At 34.8% G+C, this 22,264-nt stretch overlaps 1 protein-coding gene across 1 annotated transcript; it reads right to left on the reverse strand.

Annotated features, from left to right (window-relative positions):
* Positions 1-948: 948 nt before the first annotated feature.
* Positions 949-21,367, reverse strand: LOC136969075 (very-long-chain enoyl-CoA reductase-like). Its single transcript, XM_067263171.1, has 12 exons — positions 21,233-21,367; positions 20,960-21,007; positions 20,361-20,412; positions 13,775-13,819; positions 13,598-13,701; positions 13,405-13,514; positions 10,240-10,345; positions 8,764-8,836; positions 1,690-1,733; positions 1,492-1,549; positions 1,280-1,414; positions 949-1,201 (listed from the first exon to the last, which is right to left on the reverse strand). Exons 1-12 carry the CDS (start codon positions 21,236-21,238, stop codon positions 1,074-1,076), a joined length of 909 nt encoding a protein of 302 aa, XP_067119272.1. The 5' UTR covers positions 21,239-21,367; the 3' UTR covers positions 949-1,073.
* Positions 21,368-22,264: the final 897 nt, after the last annotated feature.

Consider the following 22,264-nt stretch of genomic DNA (forward strand, 5'->3'; position numbering starts at 1 on the left):
GCCGAGTTTCTTGGTGTTCTTCTGTTGTCAGATCAGTTTCAGGTTCCATTATGAGCTCTCAAATGTGATTTTTGTTACTCCTTTAGCTGCTTGAGTCTTCTTGATTATACTGTATCTTTCTTAGATAAGATTGAACTGCAGCCTACTATAGACCTGTTCGAACCATACTGCCCAGCAACATCAGACATCTGTTCACTCTCTACCTTTGCTATTATACTCTCACCTTTCAAAAATAAAAACCGACACAAAACTTAACGAGTACCCGCACAACAGTCTCATGAATACTATAAAAGAATTGTTTTTGTCGGAAAAGTAAAGGCTGGAATTACAAGGGAGAGTTTCAAAGTTTGGAGGAATACTATCTGATCAGTATATACCGGGTCGATGTCGACGTCTCCCGTGCTCCAAAAAGTTTCAAATTGTTGCCTGAAGACAAGGGAAGACCAAATCGGTATTCATTATTTTATGTATTTGTTCCGTGAGGCGTTCGTTAAATATCACCCACTGTATATCGGTACAGAGGTATAACAATGTAACGATATTACTGACAGAGTTAAAAATCATTAAAGTTATTGATAAGTAACTGTCGGTGATTTTTTTTTCTCATTTTTCTATCTTAAAAGGTGTAGTTAGATAGATACCTACCATTTAGAGATTTAGAATCCTGCAAATTTTTGAGTTTCAACAGTGAGAGATGAAGCCCAGCATACAAGAGGGAAATACACATATTGAGCTATTTAACAGAATTTGGTCTGCCATTATAGGTAGACCAAATCCTGTTGAATCAGGCAAGAGAGGGGAAGTATAGTGTAATCCCCACGACCTGCTGTCCGTCCCCTTACAAGTCCACCATCCTGAATGAGCAAAGCCTGAACTCATGTCGATGCATTGTGAAAAAAATCCAGTCATTCTACTTACAATATCATTTTTGTATTATAAAACAAACAATTTTGTTACAAAAGTAAGTAAAAAATTTAATAAGAATTCATTACAGCTTCAAAATAATAAATTTTCAAAATTAAATGCTCTCTTTTATTGAGAATTTAAATCCTCTGATCAATTTCTTGGAATGTTCACAGAAGGAATGGAACAATTGCCTTTCTCTGCTTGGGATAGTCAGGAAAATCTTTTCGGTAATTTCGGTGTTTCTGCAGGGCCCACACGGCCATCTGGTAGAAACCGGCAAGAGCAAATAGAAATGCTGTGGAAGAAAACGTTAAGATTTAGTTCGTACGCAACATTTACATGCGGCAATTATTGTTCAATCGACGCCACTTACCAACAAGACACTGTGTCATTATAGAAAAAAAAATCCACGCGGAGACTTCGTAAAAATAATTTGGGCACGAGACATAATCAAAGGCAAGCGTAAATGGATTTGAAGTAGGTCTGGGTATTTTTCTTTCTCTAGAGCCTAAAATTTTTAAAGTTTTAAATAATTTGATACAGAAATAAGCAGGATAACGTATGGAAACCTTTACTTATACTTACCGGGAGGGCGCAAGTTTCTCAAAGCAATGTGAATGCTGAAATTTCCAATTTCACTAAGCTGCATTACAAAGAAGGTTATTAATATCAAAATTATGTCCCGACACTAATTTCCAACTTAACAATACAGTTACTTCACAAGTATAAACATTAATTTAAGAAATGTAGCATCAAATAACAAAGGAAAAAAATGGTACTTACAACAAATCCAATTAAACCAAAATGTACTTGAAGTTTTCCTAATGCTGGAAATGATAGTAAATTTTAAAATTTGAACAGATAAAATGTCTTGCATATTAAAAACACATCTGCCCAATTTGTCAATCTGCTTAATTTTGTTTAAACAAATTTATATCTAGTTTGTGATTTCTACAAAATACTCCCAACCTTATTACTCGGACAAGGGAGATGAAGAGCACATTGATCAAGAGCTGAGATGTGATGGCCAATCCGAATGCTTAGACCAGTGTTCCGCAACCGGTTGCCACGGCACACCAGTGTGCCGTCACAAGGTGAAAGCTGTGACGTGAACTTTTACATATTCTATTAATTGTCAAGTTTTATTTATATATTTTTATCATAGTTGCTGTGTTTCTTACGCTTGTATTTCATCCTCTGCCTCAGTACTCATGAAATAAGATGATGATCATTTATTATTTATTACAAGCCATGCATTCTTATGTATTCTAAGAAATTAAATGTAAAATAAATTTGCTCACAGGTGTTTTGTTACCCTTGCCAATTGTTTCCTCAACTTTATTATTCCGATTCACCGACCCATTGTTATACTTCCCTTTGAAGAATATAGGTCCTGCATCTTGCAAATATTTCAGTTCTATCTCAGCTGTGCTCTGAAGTAGTCCAAAAATTGTGATTGTTAGTCAATCTTATTGTTTTTCTATTATTACTACACAATTTAATCTTTTTCAAGATAGACAAATTCCTTGTACTCTGTCAATGAGTAGAAGTGGTGAAAGCATTGAGCCCGAAAAAAAGAAACAAAAATTAGTGCGCCAGCAGTATAGTGATAATTATTTATCTTATGGTTTTTTTTTTTTGTGTGGTGATAAAACATGCCCAATCCCCGAGTGTATTGTTTGTAGTGAAAACTTACTAATGCTGCTATGGTTCCAAGTAACTTGAAACGACATTTCTCAACAAAAACATTCTTCTCTGTCAAACAAAGATGTCAATTACTTTTGTCGGTTGTTGGAACAAAACAAAAAACAAAGCAAGCAGTATTCGTGACTACGACAATATGTGTTTCGGACAAAGTACAGGAAGCTAGCTATAAGATAGCCGAACTTATCGTAAATGCCAAAAAACCACATACAATAGCTGAAATGTTATTAATGCCTGCTTGTAAAGAGATGATGAAAATGGTCCTAGGTTCAGAAGCTGTTAGTGAAATATCAAAAATTCCCCTTTCTGCTGACACAATCAGTCGTCGAGTTTTTGAGATGTCCAGTGACATTGAAGACATTATGAAGGAGAAAATCAACAGCAGTCGAAAGTTCTCACTTCAGATCAACAAGTCTACTGATATTAGTGGCCATGCACAACTTGCTTATATTCAGTACATTGATGATAAGGGGCCATCCATAAATTATGTAAGGTATTTTGGGGTGGGTGGGGGTCAAGGATTTCTTACAATTTCTTACTCAAGGGTAGGGGGGTAATAGATCTCGTCTTACGTAATATTCTTATTTTTACCAATTAACTCTCTTGCCAAACCTTGTAACCGGTGCTGCCCAAAGTTCGTACGCTAACGTTTTCGGCCCCTCACTAGGTCCTTCTTCAAGCGAAAATTTATTCTATTTTCTTTTTTCGACCGTTAGATCGAAGAATATCCTCTTTCTGGATAAAAATTTGAACTGTCCGATTCCGTATCCATGGAAACCGCGTGCCATCAACATTCCAAACTTTACATAATACTATTGCGCGCTTATTTTAAACTATCAAAACGCAATCCAATCGCATTTTTATCCATGTCAGTTCCCTGTAATGGTCCCTCTAATCATTTTGCCTAAGTTGGTTCGAATCGCTGTCTTGAATTAGTGCCTGCCACGCCAAAGATAACTTCATCTCGTCCTTCGAATTGATTGGTTGGGTGTACTTGAAGGCTTTACATATCTCCATTTGCTCTAGCCATCGAAGGTGGTCCATGTGTCGTGTGGTGATGAGGAGTTTAGCGCTCGTGAAGTCCGCTGTTATTTCCTGATCTGATGTGTAAACCGCAAGCGCAGTGCTGTTTCTGTTACTTCTAATATCTTGCTGATGTTCTTTCCACCTAAACGTTAGCGTACGAACTTTGGGCAGCACCAGTTACAAGGTTTGGCAAGAGAGTTAATTGGTTTCACCCCGGTGTGTATAGGAGAATTGTATTCTTATTTTTATTTTTTTGATTTCATTGAGTAGTCTTCTTTTCAATTTGGTAGTTTCTATTAAGAACGCTCGTTGTACTAATGCCATCAAGTGTGACACAATATAATAATAACGCTAGCAGACACATTTTTTATCATGGGAGAAAGGTCGTGTAGTTGTCTCTCTCGTTTTTTTTATTTGAATAAGTACATTTCTCCTATGGGTGTATAACACTAAGAATACATAAACCAAAATACATGATACAAAGTAAACATAAATTAGTATTCAGTTTTTAGTGAAAACTAAAATGTAAAAAGCATCAAACAGTGGCTTCTGAACAAGCTTATCGAATGGATATGGCCTCCTGAAACCAAGCGTAAAGATTTCTAATTTCAGAATAAGTCTATCTTGATCGTAAATTGGAAAACAATAGATCATATGGTCGACGGTGTCTAGGTTTTCTGTAGAGCAAAAGCAAGAGGCAGTTTCTGCCCAGTTATACATGCTCAGTAAGTAGTTGAACAGTAGCAAACATTAAATCTCTGAGTGGTGATGAGAACCTGCATTCAACACTAGGAAAATAAAGTCTTCTAAAGTTATTCTACCAGTTTTACTGCTCAACTATTGTTGATTCCACCATTACACAGCATTGTAATAAATATAATTTTTAAGGCTGCTGCATGAGAGAGGGATGTGAGTGTGGTCCTTTGCAGCTGACATAGCCTCAATGTCGGCTTTTTCATTTCCTAGTATGCCAGTATGGCCACAAACAAACATAAAAATTATCTTATTTACAAGATTTTTAATATGGTGCTGGATATATGTGATTTTATTGCTATTGCAATTGGGATTTAATAGAGCTTTTAGGACAGACTAAGAATCATTGTAAATGTTGATAGACAAAGTTTTGTTTGGTAGTGAAGTGGCCCACTGAACAGCTTGGTAGTCAGCATCTTCTTCAGCTTAATATGTGGGGGTATCTGTACCTTCTAACATATTTTGGGCAAAATATGCCAGTTTTGAGGAGGATACAGATACTTGAGCATACACGAAGGGGGCTTTTGGACCCATCTGTGTGGTTATTAATGTCTGCATGGTTATCCATGGAGGAAGCAGATGACACCAAATGTACCCTGGGGATAACCTTGTTTACAGGGTGATGATCAGAGATAGGGTAATTGCAATATGGTAGCATGATCAGAGATAGGATAATTGAGTCTCGATGTTTGTAGTTTTAATGTAGAAGTTTAGAACCTTTTCTACAATACATAGTGGCAAAGGAAGGAGCTCTGCTAGAATCAGAGAGGCATTAGTACAAACAGTTCTACAGCATTTTGAAATTCTGATGGCAAACTGTCTTTGAAGAGAGAGTAATGTACTTGCTACTAAATTTTTACTAGTTACATGACCCCAGCTAGAGGTCGCATAGAGTAGCATTGGTTGTATTGCCCCATTATATAGAGTTTTATAAGCTTTATGATTTAGTCCCCTGGTGCCCCTAGCACATTTTATCAGCATGTAGTTTATTTTCTTGGCCTTAGCCAAAATGTAATTAATATGGCAATGGAATGTGGTTTCTATTCTCTCTTGTTTTATTTTGTATAACGTTTCTGTTTACATATGCTAGTCGATCTGTCAAAGTATTTTGCGTCATTTTGTGAAAATTAAAATTAATAAAAAAATGAATATTATGGTGTTGATTAATGATGATAATGATAAAAAGATTATTAATAATTAAAAAATAAAGTTCTTAAAATAAATTGTTCATTTGAATTCATTAAATTTTTATATTTTTAAATTTGTTCACATAAAGTCTTTTATAAATAATAGTACATATTAATTAACTAATTAATAATTATATATTTTGGACCTAAGATTTTTAGGGTTTCATTAAAAAATTTATTTTTGTTAAAATCTTTCTATAAAATTATGCCTAAATATTACGTGAGATAGGGAAGGGGAGGGGGGATCAAAAAAAATATTATGGTTTCTTACACGGGTGGGTGGGGGTCTAGAATGACCGAAATCACCCATACGCAATTTGTGGATGGCCCCTAATGTAATTGCAACTAATTTCCCAAGCGAGCCACTGGTGATGAAATATTTCGTGTGACTAACGAAAATGTGCTCCAAAATGAATTAAAATGAAAGGACTGTGTTAGTGTTTGTACAGATGGAGCCATAGCTATGACAGGCCGAATGAAAGAATTTGTGGCTCAAGTACGTGAAGTTAATCCTAACATACAATGCAATCATTATCTTATTCACCACGAAGCCATTGTTGCTAAATCTTTGCCACCTTCTCTGGAAGTTGTGCTGGATGTAGTAGTAAAAGTCGTAAACCTCGTCAAATAGCAACCCCTAAATTTGCGGCTATTTTCCATTTGGTGTCAGGAAGTGGGATCAGAACACACCACACTCCTGCTACATACAGAAGCATGGTGGTTATCACGAGGAAAAGTGTTAATGCGAATATTGGAACTTAAAGACAAGGTACATGCATTTTTGACTGTCAAGGAACATGAGTACATGGATGTATTTGCAGAAGATGAATGGATATGTAAGTTGGCATATCTTTCTGATATTTTCGTACACTTGAATGAGCTAAACAGAAAAATGCAAGGTAGGAATGAAAATATTCTTACTAGTAGGGATAAAATTCAAGGATTTGTGGATACAGAGAATTGAAAATGGTTTGTTTGAAATGTTCTGAACAGTATGGTCACTTACTTCTGGTAATAAAGTGATGATGGATCTAATTAAAGAACATTTACAAATCCTGCAGGGGTTCAAGAAGTATTTTGGAGACAGTGTTGAAGATATAGACTGGGTTTGTAATCCATTCGTTGCAATTTCACAATCTCTACCTATTAATTTACAAGAGGAACTCACGGAATTAAAAGCAGACAGAAAATTGAAATTAAAACTCCTCAAAGTGTCTTTGGATACATTTTAGTTGACAATAAGGAGTGAATAGCTAGCTATCTCTGAGATGACAGTTAATATGTTAATGCCATTTTAAGCCACATATTTGTGTGAACTGGGTTTCTCAATGTTGACTGAAATTAAAACATCAAAGAGGGAGAGACTCATATCTGTCAATGAAGAAATGAGTCTAGCATTGTCAACGATTCCACCACAGATCAGCCACTTGTGTGCAGCTAAGCAGGTGCAAATATCACATTGAAAAGATATGAGTAGAATTATTTATTTTAGTAGTAATAGAAAAGTGTATTTTCTACACTGTACACTCTACAGTGAATTAAAGTTCAAGAGTTTTAATAAATGAATGAGTTGATGTCTTTTTAATAATAATGATAATAATATTAATAAAACCGTTCCATGTAAAGATGGTGGGCGTGGCTTGATTGACATAGTTAACCTTCACTACAAACAAATACAGTCACTGTGAGAGTTTTTCTACAAAAAGCAAGAAACATCACAGTTACATAAAGCAGTAACTCTAGCAGATTCAAATAACACACCATTAAACTTACACTCACATCATATGGACACAACCAGTGGCGTAGTGTGGGTGTCAGCTGCTCGGGGTGAAGGAAAATTTCACCGCCCCCTTATTCAGGTATTATTATTATTTATTGTGAAATTTTGCCGTGCCCTTAAAGTGCCGCCCAAGGCGAGCCGCCTCCACTACGCTATGCCACTGGACACAACACAACATATAAAAAGCATAGACACCATTAAGTCATCATGGGCTTGAAAGGCACTCCATGGCAGGCATCCCTATGACTGGCCCAGGATTTTGTTGACAAAACTGCATCAAACAGCTGGTTAGCTCGAGGATGCCTCTTTGGGGAGACAGAAGGATTCACGATTGCCATACAGGATCAGATCATAAATACTAAAAACTACAGAAAACACATACTCAGAGATACAACACTCACAAATGATGCATGCAGAAAATGTCACATCATGCCAGAAACTATACAACACACCACTTCTGGTTGCAAGCTCTTGGCACAGACAGATTATTTACACAGGCATAATCAAGTAGCAAATATAATACACCAAGAGCTTGCAAACAAATACAAATTATTAGACATTTACGAACCATACTACAAATACATTCCACAGACAGTATTGGGAAACAACACGCACAAAATGTGCTATGACAGAGCCTTAATCACAGATAAAACAATTTACCACAACAGACTAGACATCACACTCATTGACAAACACAATAAAATCACATACCTTATAGACATATCCATTCCAAACACTCACAATATACAAAACACATGCACTGAAAAAAATTAGCAAGTACACAGAATTTGCACAGGAAATAAGGCATCTGTGGAGGATGGATAAAGTGCTTATTGTACCTGTTGTTCTCTCCTCTACAGGTGTGATACCATACACACTAAAGCCTGGGAACATAACAATTGAATAGAAATACATACATCACAGAAGGCCACTATATTGAATACATGCCACATTGTTAGGAAATTCCTGAATACAGACACTTGACACTGACACACTTATTTAATTTTAGTTTTGTTTTGGTTGTTATGCCCTGACTCTGGTCCAGCATAGTACACAGCCACTAGTGTCAACTGAGTATAACCCACTAAACCCAACATAATAATAATAGGTTAGTAGCAATACATAATTCTATTAATAGTATCATATACATTTTTGAGGGGAATAACATTTTGGTGTGCCGTATTGAGCCATGTTGAGTCATGGGTGTGCTGCAAGTAGAAAAAAGTTGCAGAACACTGGTTTAGACAATCTGATTTACAACATCCACTTTAAAAATAATCCGACATAATTGGAAACAAGAACCAAATATCATCGCTGTCAAACCGTAAAGCATTGTGATAAAGCAGGCAGATGCATTTTTTGCTACTACTTGATTACACTAGTAAAAACATTAATGACAATACTCACATGGTGGAGTGTACAGAGGATGATTAATGTAGTAGCCAATAAAAAATGCAAACATCCAATAATAGCTGCAGTTCTGAAAGTAGATAAGATTAATTAATTAGTTAATGCACGGAATGGTAATGCTATGATAGCTACAATCATAGCTGCAAAAGACAAGTAAGACCTACAACGGGGACAAGACAGCATCGAAAAGAAATGCAGAACAATGATCCGACCCATGCTACATTTCACAAATCACGGAATCTGAACTGAATTTGAACCGGGATCTCTAGATTACAGTGAACTTTCCTAAAATCTTAGGAGAGTTCACTGATTCGTAAAAGTCAAAATTAAAACTGATTTAAATCTGGAATGAAGCAAGACCGGGGTAGATCCAGATTTTATTAATGACGATAGCATCATTAACCTCGAGGTTGTACATAGCATATAAATCGAACTCACTTGTGCCTATTGACCGGTGTGAAATAAATAACTTCAATTCAACGAACGTTTTCTGGACGCCTTCCGTGTCCTTCTTCAGGTTAACTGCTGGATTCTATTATTTTTAAAAAACTGCGTTCCGATCTTTTAAGAACAAATTCAAATTTCTCTTGCATGTGTTCAGGAAATCCAGCCTTTCTCTTGCCTTAATAATAAAATAATAGGAATCCAGCAGTTAATCTGTGTAAAAATAATAGAATCCAGCAGTTAACCTGAAGAAGGACACGGAAGGCGTCCAGAAAACGTTCGTTGAATTGAAGTTATTTATTTCACACCGGTCAATAGGACAGCAAGACCGGGGTAGATCCAGATTTTATTAATGACGATAGCATCATTAACCTCGAGGTTGTACATAGCTTTATTAAAAGCTACCGTCAACCTCGATATTTATAACAGACTTCAATCCTTGGCCATTACTTTGTGAATCGGTCAATGGGACAGCCACATGTAGAAAAATTGCTATCCTTTTAAGAATTTATGGTTGGCATTATCTTCTTTATGAAATATTTGTACTTTTAAAATATAAAATCTGATTTGTCACTTAGAAATTTACTATAAAATGCCTGACTGTTCTATAGTCTCATATTCTCTGCAGTCCAGCATTTGTTCAGTTCCAAGAGTGTCAGATTGGTTACTACAGGTCAGATCTTTTTAATCAAAAGCAATGAATTATTGAGTATTAATGTTCAAAGGGTTTATCTGCATTTAACGTGATGGTATTCCAGTTAACTATTTTAATTTGATCTGGAAAAACTATTCGTTGACAACTCTTGACGATATTAATTTTATAAAAAAAAGCATTAAAATTTGAAAGAATGCTGTCTCAAACTATCATCGCCACACTTCCAACATACAGGAACTTTAACAATACTTAACTAGAACCTCAATGATTTTTGAAGTTTGAAAATGAACTATACATTTGATCTTAGAAGTTTCTGTATTCTTACTTATTCTAGAAATTTTTAAATCTAAAAAATAGTTTCAATTAATTCTCACCCTGAATAAGTTACGAATGGGCATGGTACCGTGAGAAAATCGATGTATGAAGAATGTCTCCAGAATTCTTTTGACGTAATGAACTGTCCAACACACAGCAGCTATTCTAAAAAGAAAAAAAATTTGGTTAACTTTGCCGAATAAATAACAAATGTTTTATTTGAAGCATGTGATCTTTATCGTGAAAACTTATAGGAAAACAAGCAATTATTTACTGTGACATCATCACAATGCCGAGCTGCAATTTTAATCATATTCTTAATTTATTTATTTTAAAATGTATGATCTCCATCTCAGATTAGTGTCTTACCTCTGTACTGTACATTGTACTATTCCTGTTACCAGTACAATTCTATTGCTAATTCCTTTCAGGAAAAGAAGTTCAAATTGAAATAATGTGACTTTCGTTGCAAACCAGAAGTTTGTATATAGTTAACCAGGGCCTCCTGCCCCTAAGCTTTCAATATCTGGTATTTGACTTTCAACTGTCTAACACTGTTCTGAAGATTAAGGAAGGACAGGTGGATGACAGTGGGAGATTATGGGTCTACAATTTTTTCAAATTGCAGCCTGATCAGTCTTTTGTGAAATGCTATTAATTTAAATTATAAAAGTTTAGAAATTCTTAATCGATTGGTTAATGCAAGATATTAGCACTTTAAGGTCATGTGGCTGGTGCAATTACACCAGTTACTGCAAGGCCCAAAACATGTGGAGTACCACGATAAATTATGTCTTTCTCCAATTCATAGTAAGATTCCCACAATGGTAAGTTGCATCTTTAAATGAAACTGTCTACCAGGTTAAAGTTTACCTAGGGAACCCCAATGGCCACGCTTCCGGTAATCTCGACAGCATGTGATATTAGAAATTCATTGTAGGTGGCACAATTTTCAAATTACACTATCATATGTAAATTTTTTTTTTTGCATGGCAGTAAGACTCCTGTGTGTGTTATTTTGACTAGTTAAACATTTATGAAGAAAAAGTGTTACTTTCTGTTATTTTTAATAGTAAATAGGTAAGTTTCTATTCGTTCTAGTTCTAATGTTGAAATGTGAAGCAAATTTAATAATTTTCTCATAATAATATCTGTTCATAGAAGTATTTTTTTGTGAGATAATGGCTACTGCTGACATTAATTTGGAAAAATTTTGGAATAATTGTACCTCTGGACAATTCTCTTGATTAATGTACTCTGGATTCGATGATTTAGCGACAGATAAGAAAATACCGAGTGATGTGAAATTTGTAATATTCTTGAATTTGCAACATGTAGAAGAAGAATTGTCCGAATCCTATTTGTATTCTTTTATGTATAAAAAATATCACAAATGGCAATTGAAATCAGCAGGGGAACGTTTTGAAATTTGGTTAATGTTACCTTAGGTGCCAAGATGGCGACTCGTCTGATTTCAGTAAGGAAACAGTGGGACACACGTTCTAACCTAACCTATTCTAATAATTTGGTTGCTAATAATTATGGTAATTTATTAGAATAGGTTAGGTCAGGTTAGGTTAGAACGTGCATCCCCACTGTTTCCTTGCTGGAATCAGAGACGAACTGCCATCTTGGCACCTAAGGTAACATTAACCTCAAATTTTTATAAAACATTTGAGCTTTATTTATCTCGGGTCTGGAATTGAGCCGAAATGGAAAGAACCGGAGTCTGTTCCAGCTGCTCCACAAAGAGATGAGTGTAAGAAGGTAAAAAAACAAAAGTAGATTCATGTGTTGAAATTAAAAAACGTGTAAAAATATCATGTAAAAAGAGAAAAATTAGTGATAAGGATTGTAAATCCAATAAAAGTGAGAAAAAATGAAAAGGAAATGTAAAAAAGCGTCAAACATGTGAGTAAAGATTTGTTTCATTTTATAGTTAGTGAAACTTGTAAAATAATCTTGAAACATTTATTATTTACTAATGTAATAATAATTTTTTCAATAAATTCTAAATACTAACTAATTTGCATAAGTTTTTAAACATAGTACGCGTGCATAGTACAGTAAACAAAATGGCGACCGGAAGCGTGGCCATTGGGGTTCCCTAGGTAAACTTTAACCGTCTACCAACCTCAGATAAAGTGAAATTATATATAAGGATGGAAAGAGTATGTTTGAATCGTTCATAAGCCCGCTATGTGAAGAAAATTAGTATGCCCGAGTGTTTTTATGGACCCCAAATGCCCAAATACTAGTTAAAAAGTGGATGAGAGTCTTCAAAGTTGAATTGGGTGTATGTGTGCATTAAGAAAAATTCAAATCTGCATCTTTTGATACAAGAAGTGAATGCAACACCATACACTTGAGTTGTAACTATATTTTCAAACCATCCAATATCAGATTTACATGAATGTGAGTGTGAAAAAGATCGAGAGGTGTTAGATTAATTTGGTTCCTTAAACTAATCTATCAGTCTACCTTTCTGTACATTTTTTTGTTGTTATAATACCACATCAGACAAACTAACTTGCGAGCATCGTGTGGCTCTTCCAAACCCTTATTGCGGCTCCCATAAAGCTATACAATTTCTTTTTTATAACTTGAGATTTTCTACTTACATGTACAGGTATACCTCAACTTACGTCGGTAATTGGTTCCAGGAGAGGCAACGTAAGTCGAATTTACTTGTGTAGGTACGATGTAAGTCGAAACTACGACTTACGTCGTAACTAAATGCCAATAATGGAGGAAACGCCAATAATGAGCACTTAAAGACCACTAAATAAGACGACAACACAGGAACACAGATGTTTTCATGTTTCATTCTCTAGAATTTATGATGATTATATTAACATTTACTGTAAATATACATATTTTAATATGATTTTATGTGCTTTTAACGCTTTTCTAGTGATATTACGACTTCAATGTTTGTGGCGGACGGATTTAAAGCTGAATAAAATGATTTAAACTTGATTTTTATTTTTCCATATACTTTTTTGACAAACGACGTAAAATCGGGAACGACGTAACTCGAGAGGGACGTAAATCGAGGTATACCTGTATGTTATATTGTATATTGTATTGTTATATGCAATACGGGAGCTGCACTAAGGATCCAGAAGAGCCATGTGCAGCTCATGAGCTGCAGTTTGGTCACCATGTTAGGTTATAACAGATCACAAATTCTATATATGCCAATTAAGACAACAAAATCTTACTTTACAACAGTTTCCATTTTCCTGGAGGCATCCTCTCCATACAGAAATCGAGGTCGAAAGTAACAGAGAAGATACATTAGAAGGGGTCCAAAATATTCCCAAAAGAACACCTTAAACAACACATCAAAAAGTTCAGCATATAAAAGCATATTGAAGGTTCTGGTTAATTTAATAATTTAATGAATCTACTTACAGTAGTCCATCCTATCTGAGGACCGAGGTCTTTGAAGTATAGCTCGCAATCACTCTTTAGATCCAACACCTGAAGTGAAATGCTATCTCCGAGTGACTTTCCCTCTGAAACAACATTTAGAGATTAAAACTTGGAATATTAAACTATTTAATAAATAAATTTACAACTAATACTCACTCGGTTCTAATCGTAGAGACTGGCGTTCGACATATAGATGAGGTTCTGTTTAAATAAAATGATTAATTAAACTACAATCAAATTTATAAAAAATTGTTTTGGGATACGAATGTATAGTTTAGATTGGATATTATAAAATACAAGTGTAATCATGAGCCTCCAAATATAAATACAAATAATGCAAATGGCAGCATTCACAATAGGCTTTCATTTTTTCTCATGGTGCAGGTATCATTCAAAGCAGATTTGCCCCTTCTTGGAAAACCAAATGACAACAATCTGGTGGTAAAGTTAGGTGTCTTGTTTCTAGTTTCCAAGGGCACAAGTATGCTTTTGGATGGAGTTTTTGTTGTTAGACTATAATAGAAATTTCTCTATGAAGAGCAAACTATACAACTGTGATTTAAGCATTGCCTTTATTCTACTCTATTATCACTAGATACATATGAACCCAAATTAGAATGCAAGAAATGAAAACAATAATTCAATTAATCAGTTTGGCTCCATTCACTGGCTGGATGACTGAGGTTAAGACTAAATTACTTAACAATTTACTGAACAGACAGAAAATATTCTTACTTTCTGTAGCCTACTGCTCTGGAGAGTCCAGGGCTAAAGTCTTAATTACTTTTGATGTTATCAAAGGTTTGTTATTCTACACATTCAAACACCAAGTGGGTCAGAAAATCCTGGGAATTTTTTGGGGGTGATCTGTCCAGACATGTTGGGCTCCATTCCCCACCATCCAGGTGTACTTTTAAAGCAAATTTAGTTTCTTTCCAATGAACTTAACATATAGCATACACCTCTTTACTTTCTTGAAGCTCAAAAACAAACTCACTCTCGGTCTCATCCCAAAAACTTTTGGACCTCTCAGTTCACTTTTTATCTATTAGAATTTGTTATGCATCCATCAGAAGGTGGATGCATAACAAATTATATCACTGAGGATGGACTGATAAGCTGGTAAAGTACTCTGATTAATAGGTAGATTTCATTTTTTAGTCTGTAAATTAGCTAAGAAGTGCACATGCAAATTAAAAAAGTAAATACTATCATATTAGAGGTTTTATATTTGTATTATGATAATATGTAACACCATATACCAATGTACCAAGAACTCTGATGCATTGAGAAAACACATTTGTGTATTTTATAAGCCTATTATTTTTTCATATTTATGTTTTTATTCTGCATTTATATCCTTAAACATACAATGCATCAAAACACAATTCATTTTATATTTTACTCTCATGGATCAGTAATTATATGTAACTATGAATTACACGTATTTATTAACTATGAATTATGCTTATGTACTTATCTAGAATGACTAGAGTAACTGTATTAGTAACAGATTAGTTTAAATGTCACCCGTGATCAACTGCACCAGTGTCAATACATTCAAATGTATTTTTCCAGACCAGCAATTGGGAAGTACTAGTATAGTCTATTATTCGTATATACTATATGTAACACAATTGTAATGTGATAACTATTTATGTATCTAAAACATATTTATACACAGAAAAGGTTAAGAAACATGGACCTAACTTGTCTAAATCCAGTTGGGAAGCCTTGGATAACCTACAAAGCCAATCATTAGCTACCTATTAGATAAATTATATGACTATATATGCTGCTTAATAGGATCTCATGTGCATTTTCTATTACATACAGGGACATGCTAGAATAGTAAAAGTTGTAATAAAATCTAATGAGACCTAGCTCTATTTGTTGGAGAACAATGGCAGCATAACTTGAAGCTGGAAAATTTTACATTTGTAACATCTTTTTTATGTTTTTATTATTATTACAAAATAGGACTTCTGATAATAACTCTTTATCCACTTTCTCTACTCTCTTATCATACATATAATGTATCATTACGACTAGTGACGACTAGTGTTGAGAAAAATGAGTTGCGCGTGTTATTCAAATGCATCTCAGAATTCATATTTGATGGAGTAGATTTTTCTCCATTATTATTATTATTATGTTGGGTTAAGTGAGATATACTCGGTTAACACCGGTGGCTGTGTACTATGCTGGACCAAAGACAAGGCATAGTAACCAAAACAGAAATTAAAGAAGTGTATCAGTGTGTGTGTCTGTATTCAGGAATTTTCTCACAATATGACATGTATTCAATATAGTGGCCTTCTGTAGTGTGATGTATGTGTTTCTATTCAATTCTAATGTGCCCAGGCTTTTGTGTAGTGTGTGTGGTATGACACCTGTAGAGGAGAGAACAACAGGTACAATAAGCACCCTATCCATCCTCCACAGATGCCTTATTTCCTGGGTGAGTTCTGTGTACTTGCTAATTTTTTCAGTGCATGCGTTTTGTATATTGTGAGTGTTAGGAACGGATATGTCTATAATGTATGCAATTTTATTGTGTTTGTCAATGAGTGTGATGTCTGGTCTGTTGTGGTAAATTGTTTTATCTGTGATTATGGCTCTGTCGTAGTACATTTTGTGCGTGTTGTTTTCCAATACTGTCTGTGGAATGTATTTGTAGTATGGTTTGTGGATGTCTACTAATTTGTGTTTCTTTGCAAGCTCTTGGTGTATTATATTTGCTACTTGATTATGTCTGTGTAAATAATCTGTCTGTGCCAAGAGCTTGCAACCAGAGGTGATGTGTTGTATAGTTTCTGGCATGATGTGACATTTTCTGCATGTGTCATTTGTGAGTGTTGCATCTTTGAGTATGTGTTTTCTGTAGTTTTTAGTATTTATGACCTGATCCTGTATGGCGATCATGAATCCTTCCGTCTCCCCAAAGAGGAATCCCCGAACTAACCAGCTGTTTGACGCAGTTTTGTCAACAAAATTCTGGGCCAGATCATAAGGATGCCTGCCATGGAGTGCCTTTCGAGCCCACGATTGCTTAATGGTGTCTATGCTTTTTATATGTTGTGTTGTGTCCATATGATGTGAGTGTAGGTTTAATGGTGTGTTATTCGAGTCTGCTAGAGTTACTGCTTTATGTAATTGTGATGTTTCTTGTTTTTTGTAGAAAAACTCTCGCAGTGACTGTATTTGTTTGTAGTGAAGGTTAACTGTGTCAATCAGGCCATGTCTTCCATCTTTACGTGAAAGGGTTAATCTTTCTGTGGCAGATTTAGGATGATGTTGTTTATGCTTAGTAAGTGTTGTTCTTGTTTTCCTTTGGAGTTGCTCAAGATCTATGTGAGTCCAATGTATAACTCCAAAAGAATATGTAAGTACTGGGATGACATATGTGTTTATTGCTTTGACTGTATGTTTTGCATTTAACTGTGTTCTGAGAATAGCATTTAACCTACTTTGGTATTCTTTAATTAATCTTTGCTTTATTTGTGTATGTTCTGTTAGTTTGGCCTGTTGGAATCCTAAATACTTGTAGAACTCGCCCTCTTCCATGGATTCAATAATGTCTCCATTTCCAAGTGCAAAATCTTCTTTCTTCAGGATTCCTTTTTCTATGTGAAGTGTTTTGCATTTATCTAGGCCAAATTCCATTTGTATGTCCTTGGTGTATGAATGTGTGATTTGTAGGAGTTGATGAAGTTGTTTTTGTGTGGATGCATAAAGTTTTATGTCATCCATGTACATGAGATGCGACAGTGTAAACTGTGTTGTTTTTTCATGTCTGATATTGTAACCATATTGCGTGTTGTTTAACATGTTGGATAATGGATTCAGAGCTAAGCAGAACCAGAGAGGACTCAAGGAATCTCCTTGAAAAATTCCTCGCCTAATAAAAATCTGGTTTGTTTGTATGGAAGTGTTATGAACCCTGAGATGTAGTGTTGTTCTCCAGTGCTGCATAGTGTTTTGAAAGAATGCAATGAGTGATGGATGTATTTTGTACATGTGTAGGATATGTAGCAGCCAACTGTGTGGAACACTGTCGAATGCTTTTCTGTAGTCTATATATGCCATGTGTATGTTTCTGTGTTGTTTGTGTGCTTGCCGTAGAATGACTGAATCTATGAGTAACTGTTCTTTGCATTCCCTGTGATTTCTACAACAACCTTTTTGTTGTTCTGTTAGAATGTCGTGTTCTTCAATATGTTTGTATATTTTGTTTGCAATACAGGATGTCAATAATTTGTAGAGTGTTGGAAGACAGGTAATTGGTCTGTATTGTGTGGGGTCTGTGGTATTGTTGTTTTTGGGTTTCATGTAGGTGATGCCCTGAGTAAGAAAATTTGGCATGTCTTGTGGATTGATGATGATGTGTGTTAGATGTTTAGCTAGTTCCTGGTGCAGTGATGTAAACTTTTTGTACCAGAAATTGTGAATGTTGTCTACACCAGCTGTCTTCCAGTTGTGTGCTCTGTTAACAGTGTATTGGAAATCATGTATGTTTATTTCAGCACAGGGCATAGTTGGTATGTTGTGCAAGTTTCTGTTCTCCTCCTCGATCCAGCCTGCATCAGCATTGTGCGTGACAGCACTGGACCAAAGAGAAGACCAATATGTTGTGAGTTCTTCTTCTGTTGGTGTGCCACTGTGCTGTGTATCAGTGTTTGCTTTGTTATTAATTTGTCTGTAAAAGAGTTTTTCATTGTTTGTAAATAATTTATTTTGTTGTTTTCGTAGTGTACATATTTTGTAGACGTTTAGTCTACAAAATATGTACACTATACACATTATAGACGTTTGAGTCTATGTGCTTTAGCAGCAAGTTTTTGTTTTAGTGTATCAATGTATTCTGTGATGCGTGTGTTGTGATGTTCGTGTTTTGTGTGTGTTTTTATTTTCTTGAAAATGTTTTTGAGCTGTTTCCTTAATTTGGGTGTTATGTTGCTTTTAGTGTATTGTGTCAGCCTGCCTAATTGCTGTCTAATGTCATTTATTTGTGTTTCTATTCTTCTCTGCCAGGCAGGCTTGTGATAGAATTGTGTTTTCTGTGTATTTGTCTGTGATTGTACTTTCAGTCCATGGTGTGTCACTACTGTGACTGCCCCAGCATAAACTAATGTATGAATGTCTGCGAGTGTAGAAATTGAATGAATGTAGTGTGGTATTAAGTGAGTGTTTACATAATTTAGTGTTTTTCCTACTTCCTTTGATGTGTTGATTTTTGGTATTCGTGGTCGTTGTGTGGGATCTGTGTCCTGTATATTTAGTGAGTGTTTCCTGAAATATATGTGAGAGCGTATTAACTAAATCCATGTCTATGTTATCAGTGATGGATGAGGAAGTGTCTATAGTATCATTAGTGGTAATTGTTGTATGTGTGTTATTATCAATGCTTGTTGCTGGATTATCCTGACAGGTTACATGATCTTCATTAATGTTAGATGTTTCTGTCTGTTGATGTATTTGATCAGCAACCTGTTGTTTGATAAGTTCAAGTGTTGTTTGTGGAATAAGGTTGTTGTGTATAATTGTTCTTTTTTGATCAACAACCCTTTGTTCGGTGACAGTGAGATGAGGATATTGTTGTGTGAATTTATGGTGTAGTTGTTGTCTGTATGCTGTCATGTTTGTTTCGAGTTTTGTGATCGTGTAATAAGTACGGATGATAAACTCGTTCATTTCTACTGTCCATTTCATCCGTTGGCGTGGTTTTCCAGCCTTTGTGGTCTGTGGATGCATTGCCACAGAAACACCAAGGCTGGGTTGGTTCCTCACATCTGTTGAGGGCATTGCAGTAGCCATGCTTGGGCCGGTGCTGCTTTCGCCACCGGTAACCAAGGGAGACTGTGGCCTATTTTTCGAACGTGAGCCTCTGCCTAACCCACGAACGCGGACCTTGTTAACCCGGGCGACGTCCGAGCCGGTATCACACTTTGATCTAGTTATTACCATAATAAATATCTCCACAGAATGTGGGTGTGGTCACTCTTAGCTTCATTTCTCCCCATAGACCTTACTGGCATGGGTGTCCCTACCAGGAGCTTGTGCTCCAGCCTGCATTGCCCTATGGATCAGTAAAATTACTGGGCTCTCCCACCACGACCAGGTGGTGACCACGGGAGAGTTATTATTATTATTATTATTATTATTATTATTATTATTTAATTTGTGAACACAAACCCTAATTATATTATTTTCTTATAAAAATAACCCTGTAATTTAGGAGTCATTCAAGTATTATATTGGTGGAAACTTGTCTTTTTTCGATCCCTTCCTCATCACCAATAATAATCAAAATTCAAGGTAATTCCTTCCCCTAATTATAGAATCACACCAGAGATATTATTTTCTGAAAGGTTTGTGATGACTGGGGAAAAAAATAAATGAGTGCAATCTTACATCATCAAAGACACCGTCCACATCGTCCTCAATCGTCGGATAAAAGTGACTCCCCTTCCTCCATAAACTGCTTAGTTAATTACTCAAATGATCCCTTGTAAGAAAATGGCTTATATAACTTATATACATTGCAATCTTATTTGTTATATCATGTTTTATGTTATCTTGTTACATGCTTTCTCAATGTTTCTTCAATACATTTTCAGTTCTTTATATTTTTAATTAGAAATAACCAAATAAATTAAAAGCAAGACACCTCCATTTATATGAGAATGTTAAGACCAAATTACTTAACAATTTACTGAACAGACATAGAAAATATTCTTACTTTCTTTAGCAATCAGCTTTTTGAGTTCTTCTATTGTCGAGGTTGGTTCAGCCTGTTCAAAATAAACATAATTTACCAATTAATTTACAAAAATAATTTAGATTACAAAAATTATCCTCGAACTCTTAATGCATTACAACATAAAATATAATTGCCGTAACGTATATTTTATTTATAAACTAGAGCATTCTGGTTTGCGTCACAACCTAAAAAAAAAACCCACAAAATATACATATCTGACCATAAGAAACATGTTTAGCAAATTATTTTATAATTTTCCTGGTACGAAAGGGCAAAATGTAGATAAATCTATACAAAAATGGCCGGAATTAAAATATATAACATGTTTTCCTGAAAATTTTACACACCAATGATTTTCTATATTAAATTCCTTTGACTCAATTTACAGAATTGTGTATATAACTTTTTTTTTTTTGTCGAACAGAAGCTATTTTTGTTTGGTTTTTCCTCTTTCGGTCAGAGTATGTGTATTTCCCACTTTCCTTTTCCTAAATTCTGCAATAGTTTTTAGCTTCGGAAAGGGATAAATTGCGACACGCGGCTTGCCTCCACCGCCGGAACGTCCAAAATTTGCTTACGTTAAGGACCACCAGCACCTTCTTGCTCGCCCCGCTCAATATTTGGACCTGGAAATAATAAATTATTATTAAAATACATACAATTATCTAGAATATTATGAAAAAACACTGATCTAGACTAAAGTAGTTCACCTAATTTGATGTCTTTTGCTTGTTTAAATGTTTAATAATGTATTTTAAAGCCTGTTAATTGAGTTTATACACATAAATCGTACTTAATTGGGTTTATAAGTGTTTAATATAGTTTTAAAGTTAATAAAAATAGGTACTTACCTTCATTTGCTGAGTAAATTGGAAGGGAAAATGAGGAGTAATGTACTGTACCACTGCAATGGAAACTAGTTTATTACTGTGGTGAGGAAAGTGTTGTGCAGTAAGCTGATCACGTGTTATTAGGAAACATTACACAAACAAAAAAAAATTAATTAATTTCAACAATAACTGGGAAAATTTATTGTATTTATTTATTCAAAACATAAATAATTAGCTTACAAATTTAAGGTTAAAATTATTTACTTTATAAACGAATTTTCTGAATTAAGAATGGTTCTTTTTTTATTTTTATCGATTACAAAAATTTAAATTCTCAAAATTAATCAATTCGCGCGTGACGTGTAACGTGGCCTTGAACTCTAACTCTCGTTGAAAACGGGAAAAATTTTCGCTTCGAAAGACTAAATCTCGGAACACCTCACTTTACGTCATCAATTTTATTATTTTAAAATTTTTAATGTTAATTAATGTATAATAATTTTTATGTTGTAAAATTAGTTTATAATTAAATTCGTAAACAATTTTTTATATATATCGATGTCGATGGACGAGCGGAGGAAACCGGAATACATCCCGGACGAGTCGAAAAATAGCCGGGAATTTTTCGGGGGTGGTCCATCCCGATGTGTAAGGCCGAACTCATAACGGGCATGCCAAAAAGATACCTTTGGGGCGGAAAGAGATTTTAAAAAATCGATGTCTATGAAAGCCGTGTACCTTCACAAAACATAAATGAAAGAAAATGTTTTTTAAATTAAATGATTAATCGTTTCTTTTCTCATTATAATTCAGAAAACAGGTTTTGGAGATTTTATACGTTTGGCTTTCAGGAAATATTTAATAAAAATTTTTATGGAGCATTTCGTAACTTTAAAAAAACATATATATAGTAGTGAATTGCCGGTATATTGCTACTGTAAAAAATACTATAATTTATTTTTTATTTCTTAACCAAAACACTCGATTTAAAGCTAAATTTGGAAGTACAGTATATGATACAAAACAATAAGCCACGGCGCTTTTAAGCGTTGA

Source organism: Centruroides vittatus, unplaced genomic scaffold (genome assembly GCF_030686945.1).
Source record: "Centruroides vittatus isolate TY-2023 unplaced genomic scaffold, ASM3068694v2 contig_17, whole genome shotgun sequence".
Classification (NCBI taxonomy): Eukaryota; Metazoa; Arthropoda; class Arachnida; order Scorpiones; family Buthidae; genus Centruroides; species Centruroides vittatus.

What these genes read in the sequence shown, in the direction of transcription:
- LOC136969075 (XM_067263171.1), bottom strand. An exon ending in GTCTCTACGATTAGAACCGA is followed by an intron (nt 13,702 to 13,774) that starts GTGAGTATTAGT and finishes ATGTTGTTTCAG; the next exon opens with AGGGAAAGTCACTCGGAGAT. An exon ending in AAAATGGAAACTGTTGTAAA is followed by an intron (nt 10,346 to 13,404) that starts GTAAGATTTTGT and finishes TTTTCTTTTTAG; the next exon opens with AATAGCTGCTGTGTGTTGGA.